Here is a 12,677-nt window from a genome sequence, read left to right as displayed (position 1 = left end):
CACACACCCCTGCCATTCTATCCCTCACTCAGTAAACTTCCTTCCGTCTTAGTGCCCTAGTACTTCTCTCTCCATTACCTGATCACCTCAGCTTCTCCTACAGATCTCTGTCACCTTCTCATGGAATTATACCCTGACTTCCCTAACTAGGTCAAATGTCCCTATAATAGGGTCTAGAAGCACTTGTCACACTTGAAAATTTAGATTTCTTAAAATGATTATTTAATATGTGTCCCCATCTCAAACTCTGTGAGAGTAAGGATCACATCTTTTTTTATTCATCACGGTATCCACAGTTCCTAGCAGGTATCACATACTTAATATATATCTGTTGAATGAACAACTGAATGAAAGCATAAGCCAAAATATGGAAATAAGAAAAACTTTAGAAGAAGAATAAAAAGTGTGGAAAAGGAATACTAGTTGCTGTATGAGCTGGGAGTGGTACGAGGTAAAGAAATCCACATGGGCTAAATCATGGAAGGTCTTGCATGTCATTTTAAGGAAACTTTTTTTTTTTAATTTATGTAACATGCATTTATTATTTTTTTTAACTTTTTTATTGAGTTATAGTCATTTTACAATGTTGTGTCAAATTCCAGTGCAGAGCACAATTTTTCAGTTATACATTTCAAAATGTAGAATAGATAAACAAGATTGTACTGTGTAGCACAGGGAAATGTATACAGGATTTCGTGGTGGCTCACAGTGAAAGAGAACGTGACAATGTAAGTATGTATGTTCATGTATAACTGAAAAATTAAGGAAACTTCTTTACTTCTCAGGTAATGATGGAGCCAATGAAGGGATTTTAAGCAATGGAAATGACATGCTTTGTTTTTGCACTTTAGATAGCTCTCACAAGCTGTATGCAGCATGGAGAAGAAGGATTTGAAAGGGTACTAGGGCACTGATTAAGGACTGGAAAAGAGAGGCAACCTTGGGGATCATGTGATTAAAGAGTGGGAGGGGTCTGGATAATGCTAAGCTTGCCAACGTGGGTGACTGGTGGCTCCACAAATTCAGGTCCAGTAATACTCAAACTCATGGACTGACTGCACTAGAATCATCTGAGGCCTTGATTAAAAATGCAGATTTCTAGGCTCCATATCAGACTTTCTAAATTAGATATTCTGGGAATGGGGCACAGAAATCTTACTTTCAACTAGTGTCCTAAGTTTGGAAATAGCTGAGCCAGAAAACATACTAGAAGGCAAAAAGGTTTCTGAGCGATGAGGATGAATTTAAATTTGTAAGCACTGAGTCTGAGCTGCCTATGCAGGCATCCAACAAACAGTTAGATAACTAGTACTGAAGATCACAGGATTGGTCAGGTTGGAGACCAGAATTTTGTGGAAGCTGAAAATATGACACCATTTAAATTCACAGAGGAGTGAAAAGAGTGGTATGGGTTATGGTTAAAACTCCAAAGGACACAACACTTAGGATGCAGACAGAGAAGAGGATTTGCTCGTTAGTCAATAAATACCCTAATATGCTCTTTTTGCACAAGATATTTGTGTGCAAAATGTTGTCCTGCTAGGTGTTGGGAGGGATATAAAGCTAAGACCTGGTGCCTGTCTTGCAAGCCCTGTGTACACTAGGCCTCCTCTCAACATATCAGCCAAAATGTCACAGGCCTTGTTGTTCAAGTCCATAATACACCTTGAAAGAGTGTAAATTTTACTAAGAGAACACTAATTACTTTTATTCCAAAAAGTCTTTAAGGTAGAAAATATATCCTCAGTCCTATTACCCACATTAAATTCCTGTACCCCCTCCTTCAAAGCTTTCCCAGATTCCTCGGGACAGAATTGCTCCTTCTGTGTTTCTATAAAAAACACACACATTGTTACATTGTTTGTGGTGCTTATCACACCCTATCTTGTATTACACTGGGGAGGCAGCAGTGTTTCAGAAAGAGAACTAGACTACAAAAGCCAAAAGCTTCACCCCTTATTTACAAGTTGTGTGACCCTGAAATCATTTATGTTTACTAGTCTGTGAAATTATGACAATAAGTACCTTCATTACCATCTCATAGAATTATTAAGAAGATCAAGTGAGATAATTCATATTAAAGTGCTTTATTAAAACTCACAAACTTCTATGTGCACATCTTATCTTTCCTGCTAGTTATAAAAACCTTAAGAGCTAGGCTGAGTCATGCATCTCTATGTCCACCACAGCATTTTTCTGATTATATTGCATATAACAAGCACTCAAAAATTTAATCAAACATGTTGAATAGATGACCTGAAGTGACAAAGAGAGACAAGTTTATAGCTTACCTCATTCCAAATAGGACCTGCGTCATCTACTCGATGCTCCCTCGGCCGCTCTACCTGACTCTCCCACTGGTAAGCTTGCTCTCCTTTCTCACATCACTCCCCTTTCTGCAACAACCTCTTTTCGTACCCAACGTACACACACTTCTAAATCCTATTTCTCCTACAAGACCCTAATCAAAGCACTCACCATCTCTAAGCTTTTTATTCACAGAATCATCTTCCTTTTTTCAACTTGTCCACACTACTTATCATATGAATACTATTTCATATTGTTTGCCATATCCACAACTAGACTATAAGTTCATGAGTCTAGGATCAGAAAGTTTGCAGATATACCCTGGAGAACTTTAGATATGAACAGTTAGGTGTAATAGAAACAGTCTTATGTGGTAGCCATTTTTAAAAATCTGACAGAAGGATCTGAAATAAGAACATTTTTATGTATGCAATGCTAACCCTGAATTTTCATAAATTAAATGCCAAGAGCTGATTGTTTCAATCACATTACAAAGTTGTTAACATTTTAAAGTACAGAGAGAAAAAAATACAGTTCCTATATCTTTGTATCTCTCAAGTACTTAAACCAATGCTCATTGTATGAAAATGGAGAAAGTTTGGTATGATAGGTAAAAGAGTTTTTTAATCAGATAGGCCCTAGCAGACTAGTTAAAACATATCTAATCAAAATATAAATGATTTAGACTTTTTATTTCAATTCTGAAACACTCCAGTTGCAAAATATGTGAACTGTGAAATAATGGGCATATTAAACTGCTCTATCCTTCTATTTCATCAACAAAAAAGAGAAAATTTAAAAAAGGGGGCTGTTTTAGAATTAATGAGAAGATGATATAAAGTGTTTAAACACACTGCCTACCACATAATAAGCACAAAATGAACAGTAGCTATCATTATCATCACCACCACTAGGTACTCCTACTTATCTCTTGATTTATTTCATATACTGTTTTATATAAAGGAAATTACATTGAAATTTTAAATATATTCATTTCTCCATCTCCAACTCAATGTATAAAAAAAATAGTTAACACAAATTATGGCATTACAACAAAATACATTGTAATATTACACAATCAGTAAAAAATCTATAAAGAATGTTTATTACTACAAACATTCATGATAGAATTTTAATCAAAAATAATATAAAACTGCATTTAATAAGACTGGTTTTATTTTAAAATGTTAATCTTAAAACTAAAAAATAAATTTAAATTTTCTTCTATATATATTTTCATAGATAAGTAATATATTGAGAAAACAAAAATATTAGCAATCTTTTTTCTTTTCTTTTCTGTGTTTTAAAAGTTTACTACACTGAGAATATTTCATTCAAAAAAATTAACTTTTTACTTTCAAATCACAAAGCATTTATAGATAAATTTACTTTATGATTACATCAATTTGCCTTTGTGAATTTAAACATAATCCTTTAAATGATGTAATCTGACCAACTATATATGGCCTATGTTTATTAAGTACATATATACTTAGTTTAAGACATTTCCGTACAAGTACTGCAGCAGACTGGTTGGGATAATAAAATTTTTCTGTGGGAAAAAGACTGACCTTAGAAAACCTGAAAATGAACAGAACCTTTGTATTCAACATGGCATGACTGTGCCAACCAGGTCCACTTCCCACATCAGGTCAAAGCCATGCTTTGTATATATTAGGCATAAATAAATACTTGCCAAATCTGATTTTTTTAAAAAAGGAAATCTAGCTTAAAGGCCAAGAATCTACTTTAGAAACTAGACTGGTTACATGGCAGATGGCTAAGGCAAAAGCAGGTGGCTTTCAAACACAACAGATACATTAGAAAACCAACACTTATCTTAGCGTTGCATGTTGTCTTAAGTCTATAGGAATGATATTAACTCCACAGGACAGAAACATCAGCGTACTTAACTGTTTATAATCAGTATTAAACATTTTCGTCCTTAGACCTTTGAGTTAAAAAAGAAAAAAGATATAAAAATAGAGGAGCCAATATTCAGAATTTTAAACATTCAATCCCACACACTAGTGATACTGCAGAGTAGCAGCTCTCCAGACTAACCTCCACTGAAATGACATATTACTCTTATACTCTCTGTTCTCTGAAAGACGTGTGGACTTGATGCCCAGAGGATGATCGATGTGCATGGCTAGTTCTTCCACATACATCTTGCTCCCACATCAGTTTGTTACACTCATTATAATTAAATAGTTTAATTAGATACTACATAAATCAATCAGATACGAATAGAAAGAGGGCTGCTGTTTCCTTGAAAATTAAGGTAAGCACTTTAAGACTCAATATAGGCAAGATGCTTTTTAAAAAAATGAATTTAAGGTGGGGAAAACATTTCAAGAGATTATTAAAATCTAAAATTCCATCCTGGACTGCTTCACCGGTGGCACTGGGTTATCACATCACATTATAAAAATGAAAACTAGAACTTACAGTTCACGCAATGAGTACAAGGCACAGAAGTCCCATCAGCAGATTTACATTTACATTTTTTAAATGTTATGCTCTTTGACATCAGTCTTAGCAGTATTTTTTTGGATCTGTCTCCTCAGTCAAGGGCAACAAAAGCAAAAATGAACAAATGGTACTACATCAAACTCAAGAGCTTTTGCACAACAAAAGAAAGCAACAAAACAAAAAGTCCGCTGAATGAGAGAAGACATTTGCAAATGATATCCAGAAAGGGGTTAATATCCAAAATAACCTAAGAACCCATAGAACTCATTATCAAAAAATCAAACAATCTGATTAAAAAATAGGCAGAGGACCTAAAGAGACATTTTTCCAGGGAAGACATGCAGATGGCCAAAAGACACATGAAAAGATGCTCAACCTCACTAATCATCAGGGAATTGCAAGTCAAAATCACAATGAGGTATCACCTCACAGTTCTCAGGATGCCTATTATCAAAAAGACATCAAATAACAAGTGCTGGTGAGGACGTGGAGAAAAGGGAACCTTCAGGCATGGTGGGAATGGGAACTGGTGCAACCACTATGGAAAAAAGTATGAAAGTTCCTCAAAAAATTCAAAGTAGAACTACCATACAATCCAGCAATTCCACTTCTGGGTATTTATCCAAAGAAAATGAAAACATTAATTTGAGAAGATACATACACCCCTATGTTCACTGTAGCACTGTCTATAATAGGTAAGATATGGAAGCAATCTAAGTGTCCACTGGTAGATAAAGACGTGATTGATATATACAAAAATATGGAGTATTACTCAGCCTTAAGAATGAAACCTTGCCATTTGCAACAACAGAGATGCACCTAGAGGGTATTACACTAAGTGAAGTAAAAGGAAGACAAATATCATGTGATTTCACATATACGTGGAATCTAAAAACAAAACAGAGACCCCCACGGATACAGAGAACAAACTTGTGGTTGCCAGAGGGGAGGGGTGGGGAGCAGGCAACATGCGTGAAGGGGATATAATGTACAGCAAAGGAAATAAAGGTAATAATATTGTAATAACTCTGTATGGTGACAGATGGTTACTTGACTTATTGTGGTGATCAATTCATAACGTATATAAACGTCAAATCACTATGTTGTATACCAGAAATGAATATAATATTGTATGTCAACTATAGTTCAATTAAAAAAGGAAAATAAAATGTAATATCTTGGTTTTAAGTTAAAATAAAATATTCAATATATGTATCATTTTTTGATAATTTTTTAATAATAAAAATTTTAACTGTCTTTAAGACCTATATATGAAAGTTCACAGCAGCTTAATTCATAATAGCCAGAAAATGGAAATAATCTAAATGTCCATCAATTGGTGAGTGGATAAACAAATAGACACACAATGGAATACCACTCAGCAATAAAAATGATGAAACAACTTAGCTGGATCTCCAAAGCATTATGCTAAGTGAGAGAAGCTAAACATAAAAGACTATACACTATATGATACTATTTACATTAAATCCTAGAAAAGGCAAAACAAAAGTGATAAAAAGCAAATAAGTGGTTGCCAAGGTCCAAGGATTGGTTAGAGAAAAGAGGACAGACTGCACAAAGGAACATGAGAAAAAATTCCAGGGTGATGGAAATGTTCTATACCATGATTGTTGTCACATGACTATACATTTTTTCAAAATTAATCAAGCTGTACATTTAAAATTACTGGGTTTTATTGAAGTATATGTCAATAAAGTTGACAAAGAACATTAAAAAAAACAATTCTATGAAAAAAAAAGTTCTCGCCTGGCTCTGTTTCTATGAAGTTTCCCAAAACAATGTAAATGCAAACAACATGCTTTACTTATACTTTTTCATTATGACATAAAAGTCTAATTCACTAGTAATAAAGTTCTTAATGTTCTCTGGTAAAGATTAAGACAAATTATATAGTTACACTGTTAGTGTTTATTGCCTACTAGATGGCATAATTGATGACCAGAAGTCCTTTTTACTTTACCATAAGATACTATGGGCATAAATATATGCTACTTTTCCTCATTTATACTTTAATGAAGTGAATCATTATTCTAATGATTCTGTTACTCTGGTGATCTGTTTTTCTCACATGTTTAACTTCTTAAAGTGACCTCGTCTACTACCTTTTTGTTCTTAGTGTCACATTTACGTAAGACAGGTTTAAAGGTACTAGACTCACTATTTAGATTTCTAGCCTAAATATCCAGTAAAATAAACATATTGGTGCCTGAAGCAGACATTGAATGAAAGTGACTGACTATAATAAAAGCCTTAAGGAATGCATAAAAACAAAGCCGAAAGACAGCAAGATGGTGACTAAAGGGCAGACCGGGCCCGCAAATGTGTTCTGTTTGGCTTGCATAATATGTTAAAAATCAAGAGATTATTCATCTAACTTTCTACCTTCTCTTAAACACTCAGAAGCCCTGGGAAGAATGGGCTCACGATACTAAATTACAACGATCAGTTAAAGCTAAGAAAACACTGCCCCTTTAGACAGGGCACGTACTCTTTTCTCTTTAGTCTGTCCAAGCCCCTAGCACTTGAGTTCACTCATTGTCGCTACCTGCCTGCCTACATGCATCTGAGTTTTCAAACCCTGGCAAAACTATTTCTTCTACTGTATACGTAGTTTCAGGTTAGTGCCTCAACTAACCATAACTAAGAGGTGAAATGAGAGGTGTTCCAAAGAATTTTCCCCTAAATTTGTTATGCCTAGTTCTCCCTTCCAAGTAGAGCAAAAAAACCTGTTCATTAAGAGTAAATTTTAAGAATACACATGCTCTTCTGTAGAATGCTGACAATGTGGACAGTGTGTATGAAAATTATAAGCAATTTAGCATATTCCCATGCTAAGCACAGACAAACCCACATTCTAAAACAATACACATATTTTCATTAATGTAAGAAAGCCTGTTCATGTGCAAAACCAAAGCAACAAGAGCAAACAAAACATCTTTGCTCCTCTACCATAAAACTGAGCCTTTTTAATAAATGAAGAGCACATGAAGTATACCGAAGGCTTCAGCAAAAAGGTAAAGTAAAACACAGCAATATGTTAGGAAGTAAATATGAATACAATTATAAGCATTCATTTTTAGCTAAATGATTATTATTCATCCCATTTATTTAACAAAAAGGGAAAATTTTTTCCCACAACTTTGAGATACCTCTTTTTAGTCACCAAAGCAAAGTTTGCAGAGTCCTAGACACAAAGGACAACAAGTTAACAGAAAATCTAACAGACTCACCCGCTCTGCAGACGCCTCATCCCCTGGCAGACACGCAGCGGCAGCAGCAGCGGCACAAGCTATTTCCATCATGGCGGAGCTGGTGGGAGCATCAGTAGTGGATGAAGACCTGGGTCGGCCTGACTGCAAAACAGTTGCCATCTCCTGGCCAGATTTCCTGTTGATTTGGGGACTTCCCTTTGGGGCCTCTGGCTTGCCCCGCCTACTATGCAAGCTCGTCCCCCTCTTCATCTTGGGTGGCACTCGGATCTGCTGCAGGACACGATTCAGAGCTGTGGGGTGGGTGGGGACACCATCAATCTCAGCACATGCGTTCTGGCTTTCCAGATCCATTTCAGGTTCTGGATCTGCCTGAATTTGTTGCACATCGTGTGGAGACACTGATGACCTCCTGCGCTGGTGCTGGAAGAGATGCTTCAAGCCTTGGCCAATCACATTAATGTTCTCCAAAGCATTGTGGGTCATTTTAGACAACTTTTGTTCTGATTCTGTCTGCTTTCTGGCCTCTGCATCTTGGGATCTGCCTCCAGGATCAGGGTCCTCAAATAACTGTTCACTGCCCGAAGGCTCCATCAGTAGACTTAATATGCTTATTTGCAAACTCAAAAAAATTTAAACACACCAACACTGTCAACTTAGGTAGGCATTGCTTCAACAGTAACTACACATGCAGCTGTGAGACGGAGGCTTCATGCCTATCTAATGTTAAAAAAAAAAAAAAAAAAAGAACCTCATATTATAAATCCATGCAGAAACTCCAGTGTTAAAACAAAGAAAAACATGCCACTAGCCAAAGAAATAGGCACTATCATTAAGCAATCTTTAATCAGAAGATTAAAAGATAGTTTTCTAGATAGTGAATAATGGTTATTTTCTAGAATAGGAGAAAAAGCTCAGAAACAAGTACACAGGAAATGCAAACAGCAATGTTTTTAAAAAAAATCCCTACAGGTTTCGACACCAAGGAGAATTAAACACTAGAGGAGGCATCTTAGAACGGGAACCGCAGTAACAGTTGAGAGACCAGCCACTACTTGGAACATCAGGAGAGAACAGAGCATTCAGTATGTACAGTCTAGCTGTTATTGAATGTAAAATTTCCTCTCATTCATAACCCACAGTTAATTATCTACATGCTGAAGCTCAGTAAATTCGAAGAATAACGGTGAGAAGTGGATATCCCAATCCAACTGTATGTGGATTTTAATGGAAAAGAGGAACTTCTGGTTACCATTCATACTCATCAAGGTCACTGGCAGCTACGGGTAACAGGTTTACTCTTTTGAGAAGAAAATGGAAATTAAGTCTTGTAAGTTGAATTATCTGCTGGAGCACAAATGTCCATCTGGCACCATACGAGTGAAAGATCCAGGCAGAATCTGTCTTCAGAGAGACTACAGCTTTGCTCAGCAATAGCCATCAAGAAAAGAGACTCAAAGAAATCCCTTCCTCTGAATAGTGTCATCCCTGACAGAGGCTTCCCATATACAGTCACCCCTCCGTATCCACGGGTTCAACATATGCAGATTTAACCAACCCTGGATCAAAAAATATTTGGGGGGAACATTCCAGAAAGCAAAATCTGAATCTGTCATATGCCCAGCAACTATTTACATAGCACTTACATTGTTATTAGATATTATAAATAGTCTAGAGATGACTTATACTTAAGGGAGGACGTGCATAGTTAATGTGCAAATACTATGCCATTTTACGTAAGGGACTTGAGCATCTGAAGATTTTGGTATCTGTGGAGGTCCCAGAACCAATCCTCCAAGGATACCAAGGGACAAATGTATTCACACAAATTCAAATGTAAAGAAGTGACACAGTAGCTGAATATGACTGAAAAGTAGAGAGGGAAAAAAGGTCAAATAGCAACTACACACCATTATTAAATGCAGGAAATTAAAAGGAAGCTGAAACTAAGAGATATAAGGTCAGCACAATTGCCATGGTTACGAAAATCACATGCAAAAAAAAAGCAGAGGAGATGGTAGGGATGAGATTTTTTTCATAATAGTGTTTATTTTTGTATTGAGTTTCTGCAAATATGTAGAACAAAACTGTATTAACACACAGAACCTGCTAGAGAGGACAAAATACGGTGTAGGAAGTTTTTTATTTCCATATTTTACCTCAACCTTTTGTTCGAAGGGCTTTAAAACTCCCTACACAATACAAAGCAGTTTGAACAGTCAAAGTGACTGCCAATGAAGCACAAGGGTGGACATATTCAGGGGATGGATACGCAGACTCCTTGCCACCAAGCAGCAATTTAAAGGGCATCAATTAGCTGGATGTATCATTGGGAACTCAAGGCTACTAGAATTCAAAGGGACAGAATACAAACCCACTAGGCCTTTCTTCCTGGTAACTACTCTCAGAAGACCTTCTCACCAGGTATATAGACACTGTCATTGGGGCTCTGCTGACCATACTCTTCCAACCTATTTCCCATCTCCTGACCTCTTCACGACTCAGAAGCATAAACTGTGTTGACAGGATTGAAAACATTTATTTGTCTCTCACCAGTACCTTACTACTGTTTACTTTTGTTTGTTTGTTTTGGGGGGGGGATTAGGTTTATTTATGTGTTTTTTAATTAATTTTTAGTTTTATTTTTTAGTGGAGGTATTGGGGATTGAATCCAGGACCTTGTGCATGCTAAACACGCACTCTACTGCTGTTTGCCCCCTACAGTCTAAATACCACAAAATTCTTTGCTCCCAAACTAGGCAAATGAGTAGCAGCCATGACAATGGGAAATTTCACTGCCTTTCACTCAAATTCTTTGTGGCCACACTAAAATCTTGCCACACAACTGGGGCCTCTTACCCTTTCCCTGATTGTGCATTGTTTTTATTTTTCCCTTTTCCTTTTGGGAGAGCCAAGAAAGAAACCCTTAATCCTACTAGATTAATGACTATTTTGGCCTGTACTAGAGTTTTCTAGGGCTCTGTGAGGATGTTGCCAATAGTACACACAGTTCTCCTCACCTTCCCTCATGAGTCTGGAGGACAGACTACCAGTCACTAAATTATTTCCACTCTGCAAAGCTTGAGCCTCTCAGAGAAAAGGGGCTATGTAACCAAGATAATCCAATAATGGTGTGTATCAACTAACCCCTTTTTACACTAGGCTATTTAGACCCTGCGAAGACAGGTGAAGGTGAAAGCAGCAGGCTGATAACAAGGAAGTAATTTACTTTTTTCCTTATTTATATTGCATTAGCTAAACAATACAACTGATGTTTTTGTTGTTTTGGAAACAAACTATATAAAATAAGTTCCTCCTATGAGAATAAAAGATACAATGAAAACAGGAATGGTGTCAGCTGGAAAACCAAATGACCTACTTGTCTCATATATAAAGGTATTAGGCATTTATTACTTAGCAAATCTGTTTCATTGGACAGTGTTAAAAACTAATCAAGTGGCTATCTGCTTCTTGTTGTTAAAAAATGGAGAATATGGTACATTTTAAATGTCATTAACTTCATTTGAGATTTCACTAGCATTTCTACATCGTGTATTCTCAAATAATTTGAAATGATGATCAACTACAAGGAAATGCCAGCATTCCTAAGAAAACCTAGAAATAAAGTGTTAATTTCTAAGCCAAAGCTTGCACAGGCTCCCTACACAGCTGCAAAGATTACATAATAGAAAAGAAATGAATTCTGGGATTCCTAAAGGCAAAACGTATCTTGATCCTAACAGAGGCTTATCTAATATGGAACACTGAAGAAACCTAAACTGAGCTTTAAACATCAAACTGTTAGATAAGAACTTTGAAAAACAACCCACTGCATTTACTGTAAGATGTAATCTGGCACTTTTAACTATCATCTGCATTACTGTTGTGACATCAACACAAACAAGAAATACTTCTTGTCCAAAAAAAGAAACAAAAATAGTTCTTGTCAGATACGTGAAGCTTGGCAAAGTTTTCTGTAGTCCAAGAGAAAATCTTGAAGGCCACCTTTCAACACATGTGAAATATTAAGGAAGGTTAAATGCTGTGCCCGAAGAGAGAAATACTGTAATAATTAACTCTATAAAGCTGCAGACAGTAAGAAAGTAAGCACTAAAGGAATTCAATGCTGTGAAAGTTTTTTAGGACTCCTCTATTTTCTTCAGTAAGATAGCAGTAAAATTCAAATGAATAATAAATTGTTCAGTTTATAAAATTCCCCAAATAATCATATTGAGATCCCTGGTTTAACACAAACAAGTTCAGCTGTAAAGTGAAGTTTTGCTTTCATAAGAAGGAAATGTTGGCTTCTCTTTTATTCACTCAGCTTCTCTGAAAAGTAAAGGTCTTTTAAGTAAGCCAGAGGAAGCAGGGAAAGAGAAAAGGGAACAAAAGGATAAGGGAGAAAGCAGGCAGGAGGGAGGGGTGAAAAGTGGAGGAAAAAAGAGGAAGAAAAGTAGCCACCTACAAACCAGGCATTTCTGATAACTTTGTTAAATTCTCAGAATTTTAAATAATTTTTCTACAACAGTTTTGCAAAAAAAAAAATTCCACATTATATATGAATTATCTTTTACTTTAAGTTTTTCTTCCCAATTTTTTAGTTTTTTTGATAGGTACGGTGACCAAAGCTTTTTGGTTTGGCTATGAACCAAGTTATTTCACTGA

General features: G+C 36.0%; 1 protein-coding gene across 9 annotated transcripts in view; it reads right to left on the bottom strand.

Annotated features, from left to right (window-relative positions):
- The window catches only part of TMCC1 (transmembrane and coiled-coil domain family 1), a 180,272-nt gene that overhangs the window by 126,775 nt on the left and 40,820 nt on the right, over nt 1-12,677 (bottom strand). For 7 of the 9 annotated variants that reach the window (XM_074344284.1, XM_074344283.1, XM_074344280.1 and 4 more), the window contains one exon: nt 8,034-8,305. In XM_074344284.1, the coding sequence (XP_074200385.1) occupies nt 8,034-8,264 (231 nt within the window). In that variant the 5' untranslated portion in view covers nt 8,265-8,305. Of the gene's footprint in view, nt 1-8,033; nt 12,599-12,677 lie in introns of those variants that run through there. The other 2 variants (XR_006724279.2, XM_010953091.3) reach the window with 2 other exon arrangements.

Source organism: Camelus bactrianus, chromosome 17 (genome assembly GCF_048773025.1).
Source record: "Camelus bactrianus isolate YW-2024 breed Bactrian camel chromosome 17, ASM4877302v1, whole genome shotgun sequence".
Lineage (NCBI taxonomy): Eukaryota > Metazoa > Chordata > Mammalia > Artiodactyla > Camelidae > Camelus > Camelus bactrianus.
This window is presented reverse-complemented; position numbering and strand designations above follow the sequence as displayed.